Below are 8,297 nucleotides of genomic sequence, written 5' to 3' on the forward strand. Positions count from 1 at the left end.
ACAATGAGAGAAAAAAAAAAAAAAAAAAAAAACATTTGATGAAGGCTTAGGTTTTTAGGTGTTCTCAGCACACGCAATCACACACACACTGCACTAAAGAATAATGCACACAAATAGCTTACATTTGAAAAAAGGACCCACAAATCATTCATACTATGTTTTTCCTTCAAAAGAACTGAATGCTACCCTTGTTATTAAGGGTAAATGAATTTCTAAAGATTTAAGACAAACGGTTTTATTTATTTTTTTTTTTTTTTAAATGTTTCTCAAAGCTACACACATGTTGTGGATATATGAGAAACCGTATGCCATACATTTTTCTAGCTATTGTGCACATATTGAAACGATTCCACAAATATTTGTCATACTTTTAGGCTTAAAGCTTAACACATCCTGGTACTTAACACAGTTTTTCCAGCATGCTTTTGAAGGGAACTGAACACTAAATAAAAGTGAATGTGAATAATTCAAAGGGAAATCCAATATTTTTGCATATCTGTTCATGTGGTATAATTCTGTATAGGAAACATGAATGTGACAAAGGGGAACAGGCTCAAAGCCCTTTGGCAAGATAAATATATTCTGTAATTGGGTAGCATTTGATAAATTATTATTTCAATAGATATTATCATTATCCTTATAGTCCACTTGTTAGGATTTTGCCTGCAGTCTGCACAAAAAACCTGTTTGAAGACAATGCCAGTCTCCTTCCCATCAAGCTAGCCATTTTTCTACTAGGATAATGAAGAATTTAGAAGACTGCCACTTCCATAAAGTAACAAGTAAACAGATTGATTTCTTTTAAGAACTTCTTGCATAAGTGTTTGGAGTTTATCATTTGGACACAAGCAGTCTTATACCTTGGGGTTATACTGCCATCTTCATAATAGCTGGTAACCCATCTACCACCAGGATGTTTTGTAAATGCAGTACCAAGAATAAAATTAGTCACAGAGGGGTCTGTGCCTCTAAATGGACTACAAAGGATTTTATGGAAGTTCTTACAAACATCTTCATTTCTTTTTAATTTATTCACAAGCACATAGCAGTTCTCAGGATTAGTTAAGAAAACAACCTAACCGTTCAGGAAAATAACTCCTCAGAGCAACCACATCAAGAATAGGACATCCAAAAAAAAAAATAAGAAAAAAAAAAAAAGGAGGCCATCCAACCAGGATGGAGAAGTCATGCAGAGCACTAGGTCACTAGGAGTGAAGAAAAGCCATCAAGACTGTAGAATATAAGGTGACAGCGTTCCATCAGGAAATGTTCTACAATTAGATCTGATAAGCAAAACCTACCAAGATGTGGTCACTAAATTAGAGATCAGAGCAGAAGCAAACAACAGAAAAATGTATTTTTAGAGATCACCAATTGAACATCGTAGATTTGAAACATGAAGATTATAGACCTGAGTCTAGCCTACATGCCCAGAAGTGGTAAAATAAGAGATCCTCACAACCTACTTGACAAGAGCAGTGGCGACTATAAACAACCTGAAGTCCCCTAAGAAGGAGGTGATGCCAGCTCTGTATTTACTAAAGGTCCAAGACAGAATTTACAGTTAGTCAGCAGAAAATTCAAAGGTATCAAGTAAAGGCAGTTGCACCTAAAAATCATCCATGGTGGTCATGATCTGTCTTATGTTGGGAACACATTTAAAAAGTCTCCACCTGTAGTGTCTGTCCACCTGTAGTGTCTAGCAATTAAGCTGCAGCGATAAAATTGCAGGAGGGCTAACAAACCAGGAAGGGGGTCTACTTAGGTTGGCACTAAAGGATACTAGAGTCCTTGCACCTGACAGCCTAACTCTTCAGATCTTCAAAGCAAAAAAAAAAATTTTAAAGGGATGAAAAAATCCCTTTAAAATTTCAGGAGTAAATGCAGTAGACTGCACATATACTTCCTCCAGGGAAAGACGAGGGGGACCCGAAGTCAGACAGTTACTGGACGGCAGGAATTCTCTATGAGCAAGATCAGAAAAACTGCATCATGCTACAGAACCCAGAACCACAAAAGTTCTGTTGTATTTCGATCTTATCCAGGGTGGGAATCTATTTTATATTGCAAAATTACTTTGTGTTAGTTTGTGCCTAAAACCAGGGCTTTGTCAGGAGAAAAGTGAATGATTACAAGCCTGTTAAAAGGCTGTGAAACTTCTTTTCACTTGCAAAAGTCCTCAAGGAGCAGCCATTTGCCACTTTTTAGTTCAATACATTATAGCCCAGTTTGTCGCCCCACCTTGTATTTTGCAGGGGTCAGGGAATGGCAACCCCACATGCTTGTAGTTCTTAAAGCTCAACATCGGGCAGAGGGAAAAAAATCATATCCATGTCATGGGACCTTAGAATTTCTTAACAAAATAAATTTATTTAAATCAAGCAGTGCAAGTACACGGTTTTAAACTAGTACACACCTCTTGTAGTCTATGTAAAGCAGAGCTGAAAGTAAGCATAAAATTGAATTACAAATGATCACTTCATATGCAGACAGGAGACCGCAGAGTGAAATAGGTATACACTTACCACTCTGCTGATTCTCCTTTACCGTGCTGTCACAGACTGAGGATAGGTCCATGACAGATTTGGACCAGAGAATGTGTGGATTGACAGATGCTGGACTTCTTTCAGTCTGGAGACACGTGAGGCGATAATGTTAAATTATTAACTGAGGCATCCAGCTTGGATATGTGTTTAAGATATCTTAATATGTCTTATTAGATATAACAGGAAAAACACACTTCCAGGATTTTCTACATTTGAACCCAAGTGTAACATTCAGCAGGGGATCACATGGCATTTGTGATGGAAACTACTGAGAACTACACCTTTCCAATTTAACCTGAATCCAAATCTCATGGTCTTCTGCAACTAGAATATAAAGAAACAAAGAGAGCAGATATGCAGGACAACTACATTTCCCAGAGGCCAACGTGGCATTACTTGCTTTACTTTTATGTTCAATGGCTGTTTAGTTTGACTATAAAGTATTACTATGTGTAAGTATTGCCGCCAACTCTTGTCAAGATTTAGTTAGATTTTCAATGTAACTACTAGACCGATTAATGTAGAAAATGTACAAGAAATCTCCAATGAAAAGCGATTTTCATACACAAAACTTGTATGAGAAAGCTTTCAAAACCTTCACACACACTTCACATCAGCATTACATTTAGCTGCAAATCTTTAGAAAGACCTAACAAATCCTAAGAAAGCCAGGAAGCCAAAGCTTTTTTTCCCTCAAGGCCATCCAGCGTCAGTTGTGTATCTAAAAAAAATATTAGAGATCCACATTCCTTATGTATCGTTTTGAGTTTGCTTTACTGAAAATAGTCTGGACTATGGGAGACCAGAACCTTGGGTAGCACTGAGAAGTCACCTTTCATCTTAAAAAGAAGGCAAACTATTCTGAAAAGCAATTGAACTGTTTAGAAAAAGGAACTTAGAGCTATCTAAAAGCTGCTGAGAACACTGTGGTAACAGACCACAATGGCAGACATAGAAAACAATACTAAAGCCTTGTCATGTAAACTCACACTTCTATCCACTGGACATCTAATGTGTTTAGTAGGACATGGTAAGGGGAGGTATCAAATTAGTTTTTTTTATTTTATTATCATCCAGCTTACATTTTACAAGTTTTTTGGCAGATCAGGTTGTTTCAGAATAAATCTTGGCCGTTAGAAAAAGAATTGAGGAGCCTTTCTAACAGAGGGAATCCTTGAAATATCTTTCAGATCTTCAGGGAAACCCTCTTATAATTACTATAACCACAGTTCACATTAATGTGGTGGTCAGTAAGAAGAATGCCTCTTACATTGCTGACCAGTGGGAAGAATGTCACCCTTATAGATAGCCAAAAGTTCACTGGTGTCACTTGAACAGAGAAGCCCAAATTGCCAATTGCTCAAGGAACCCTTAGCAACTTCTGGAGGAACCCTGGATGTTTATGTGATTTTTTCATTTTTCATGGTATTTGCAAAAAAGCAGCTAAATGAAACACAACGCCTTTTTGATGAAAAATAAAAAAAACTAATATCCCTCAGTTGGCAAAAATCAATGAACATTAATCCATAAAACACAAAGGAGGAGTGATGATGATAAAATAAAAGAGGTAATAGGGACACAATTAGGGGAAAAAAAAAAAAAAAAAAAAAAAAAAAAAAAAAAAAGAAAGCCAACCATTTAAACATGCAACTTTATTTTGTTACAGTTAACATATTACCTAAGCATGCAAAAAGAATGGTCTTGTCAATTATATTCTTTATATATATTTTATGTAATATTACATGGCAGTCTGGTATCACACACACAAAATACAACTGTACAGCAGAAAAAAAAATGAAAACAGAAAAAAATAAAATAACGTAGTGTACAGAGAGACAACTTTCTGTTCTGAGCCCAGAGAATTTATAGACAATACGCCCTTACATCAGAAACGGACTGTTAACAGTTTATGCAAGCACTGCATGCAGATCTGAAACAGAAGCCCTAACAAAGCCCACCAGAGATGAATTAGAAGTCCCTCAACTGTTAAACCAGATGCACGCAGGTTGAAATAAAAATGTAACAAATGAATTAAAAAAAGTACAGAAAAAAATGTGTATAAAAAGACTGTATACCAAGTTATTCTATAGTTAAAGATAAAATAAATGCCAATATAACGACAGCAAAGATGAAAAGAAATCTGACAAAACAAAAACACACTGTAGCCCAATTAACTATACAAACTGTGTGTCACCAATTGCACACATGCACATTTATTAAGTGTTACAAACTATGATTGGGAAGGGGGGCTCACGGAGCCAGGCTCTGCTTTGAGATTTACATGCAGGACTCTTCAGAGTCAATAAAATTCACTTTAGAGATCTTCAGGATAGAAGCACTTGCAAATCTATGCACTTTGTTCAACACACAAGAAAGCTTTATGTTTAAGAACTTAGTGTGTAACAGAAAAAAAAGTACCCAAGAAGCCATTTACCTAGTACAGTAGCTTTGGTGGACCAAGAGGACACTGAACTGCAATGGCAGCAATGGTTATAACTGTTACAATGATCCTTATTAGGTAACTCCAAAAAGAGGCACATGCCTTAAGGCCAAAGTAACAAAGTTAAAAAAAAAAAAAAAAAAAAAAAAAAAAAAAAAAAAAAAAAAAGGTACAAAATTTGTGTTTCTAATGGTGTAACAGGTCAAGTGACATGCATTAATAGGACACAAATACTTAACTTCAGAAGTGCATCTGAGAGGAAAAAAAACAAAAAAAAACAAAACAACGTATATCTGATCCCTCTAAAACATTACCCATTTTCAGGATAAAACAGAGGATGCCACTTTTTAGTATGTTCTTTATCATGTACCTGCAATATGTACATACAGGAGGGCAAACCATGGCTCGGAGGCGTATGCTGCAGACATTTTAGATTCAATATTGTATCTTGTAGCTTACCTCTTTACTGAAAGAAATGTTGGCACAAGGCTATTTACCCAGTCTAGTCTAAACCCAAAATGGCTCACATTCACAATGCCCAAGCAGGCAATAGGTTTTAATAAATGTTTTTGATGCAATACTACAAAATGAGCAGTTATAAATACTCTTTATTATTTATGAGCCAGTATGCCATCTAGTGCAGACAATTGGTTGGTTGGTCACACTCTGGTGTAGCTCAAGTTTAACTTCAGTCAACAGACTCCTGACTGACTACCATAGGGTGACTGAATCATTGTTTGTGCTGCTGAAAGTTTGAGGTAAAGGAAGATGCATATATACAAAAAATATGCACAAACAAATGTAAATACACTCAAAGCATTGGGAAACGTAAAAAAATATATATACGTTTGATTTGGCAATGTATCACATTTATTAATATGTGCAATATGGAAAAAATTATATGTTACTTCTGTAAAAGAAAATATAATCCTGAAGAAAACTGTTGTATATGTTGTATGAAGAAAATGCTGTATATTGACTGGTCTCTCTCATCTACTGCTATCCCCACCTGCATGGTCAGAACCACTGTGCAATTAACATTTATGCTGTACTACAAGCTGTAGTGACATTTATGTTCTTTTCTAACTTGTAACCAATTTTTCAGATGGGGAAAATGGGAAATATGTTAACTTGCTTTTAAAATAAGATTCTAGTAAATCAAGTAACTTCACCATGTGGGCTGGGCAAGAGGGAAAAAAATTCAAGCTGCGCCATATGATGCGGAGACTGATCACATGATAAAAATACTTCTCTCATGTTCATTTTATTTTGAAAAGTATTTCATCATAGAGGACTTCAAACAAGTCACACGCTTTGCTTAGCATTTTATTAAATACACCTTGATAGTGTTCTACACAAAAAAAAAAAAAAATACTTGGGCAGTAATAAGCAGTAGAAAAATGGAAAGGAAAAAAAATGGTGAGGGAATAGCATGTGAAGCGTTACCACTACACAGTTTACACAATGTATTTAACACTGGAAAAATACTTTCAGCATATTTTTGAATGATACAAAATATTCCCACGACCTACAACATCATGTTTAAGTTTCAAATCAAAAGTAAAAAAACAAGTCTATTTGTAGGCCTTTCTGTAGATATTTGCATGGGAAAGGGGTGGGGGGGGGGGGGGGGCGAAATGATAGACTATTATTAGAACAATCTATTGTCAATGGACATCCCATTGTGCGTTATGTCTAATGCTTTACAAAGGATTGTGAAATGTAGTAAGAGGCACACAGCAAGACTTCACAGTGCAATATTTTGCTAGTTCTTAGCACAAAAGTATAATTACTCATAGTGCCTTTGACAGGGATGCTGGAAGCTAAAATAAGGGAGAGACACCTTCAATAAGGAAGTTTGATATACCAAATAGTGCCATGTAGGCCAGGAATGAGTGCCTAATAAAATACAATAGTTTTTTTCGTTTTCAAGCTTAAGCATTCACATGGCTCTTCTGTTCTTCTTTTGCCCTTGTATACCTACTGCTTTGAGCTTCAGTTTTTTGTTTTTTCTTTCGAAAGCAAAGTTCCTGGCCTCTAAGGGGTCAGATGCAAAAAAAAAGTGGTTTATTCCTTTGTAAGGAAGGATGAAACATACGTCATTCACAAAAATGCTTTCTTTCTTCCTTTTCAACTTTCTCCAAAAAGCGATTGTGAGTTCGCAGGAATTTCTGAGCTCTTCTGTATTCAGAAAGCAGGTTTTTTTTTTTTCTACAAATTTTACACTTGACAGATCCATTAGCTTGGCAAAAGTCCAGAATGTCACTTAGGATGTCTTCACCAAGTCATAGACATAAATATGGAAATCGTCATCAAACTTAATGAAGTAAACTGAGGGTTTGGCTTCAACTTGATGAATTACCATTCCAGTCCTTTTTGATCCATCTTCTTTGGCGTATTCAACCTGTTTCCCCACCAGGCTGTCCACCACCTCTCCTGGTTCCCTCTCAGCTGGAGGAGAATCATCTATGAAATGATCACAGAAGAAAGAAAATGGTAACAAAACATCCCAAAAACTAAACAACCTTTCAAAAAGAATACAACACTAAAATGTCTTGGGTTTAAAGAAACAAGTAGTGAAGTAAGCACAGGGCTTACCTTTACTGACCTGGAAATGTTAGGATGTATGGAATTAAATGGCAATTCAGAGAACCTAAACCGATGTACAGATCAAATACCGTGGAATGTTTGAGCTGCATACCTGTTCCAGGTCAGTGATTCAAAGTACTAAGTACAAAATACATTTGAATAAAATAACAAGACCAGTTACATTTTCTAAAGAAAGTCCACAATGGCAGTCTTTACAGTCATGAAAAAAAAAGGTATTAACACTATGGAAATGGTTTATTCTTTAAAATATTTAATCAGGCAAGTGGTATAAATAGAGCATGAATTTACAAACCGATAGGTTACACAAATTTGATCTGCATGGGAAGTATGTCAGGAAAAGGCATTTGCTGTTCAAATTTATCTGCAGACACTGTCTAAATAAAGGTCTAAATGTTCGCACCTTTTTTTCACATGACTGTACCACTGCAGGTTTCCTTTAAATATTGCATTATTAGATGTGTAAAATGGAAAAAAAAAACAAAATACCGCTTTCTTGTCACCAACATAAACAAGTTTTATTACCCATTACTCCTTTCAGAACAGTTTTCACTTAATTATACCTATTTAACGTACAGCACTGCGTAAAATGTTGGCGCTATTTAACCTCCCGACCGTTAAGCCCGACCTTCATACGGGCTAAAAAAAGTTGCTGTTTTCGTTAAGCCTGAGATTTTCCGTACATTAAAATCCCCACTTACCCA

At 35.9% G+C, this 8,297-nt stretch overlaps 1 protein-coding gene across 1 annotated transcript in view; it reads right to left on the reverse strand.

The window, feature by feature from the left end:
- Positions 1-4,183: 4,183 nt before the first annotated feature.
- The window catches only part of SPIN1 (spindlin 1), an 8,127-nt gene continuing 4,013 nt past the window's right edge, over positions 4,184-8,297 (reverse strand). The window contains exon 2 of the mRNA XM_072413842.1: positions 4,184-7,531. Within this exon, the coding sequence (XP_072269943.1) occupies positions 7,253-7,531 (279 nt within the window). The 3' untranslated portion in view covers positions 4,184-7,252. The remainder of the gene's footprint in view (positions 7,532-8,297) is intronic.

This window comes from Pyxicephalus adspersus, chromosome 6 (genome assembly GCF_032062135.1).
Source record: "Pyxicephalus adspersus chromosome 6, UCB_Pads_2.0, whole genome shotgun sequence".
Classification (NCBI taxonomy): domain Eukaryota; kingdom Metazoa; phylum Chordata; class Amphibia; order Anura; family Pyxicephalidae; genus Pyxicephalus; species Pyxicephalus adspersus.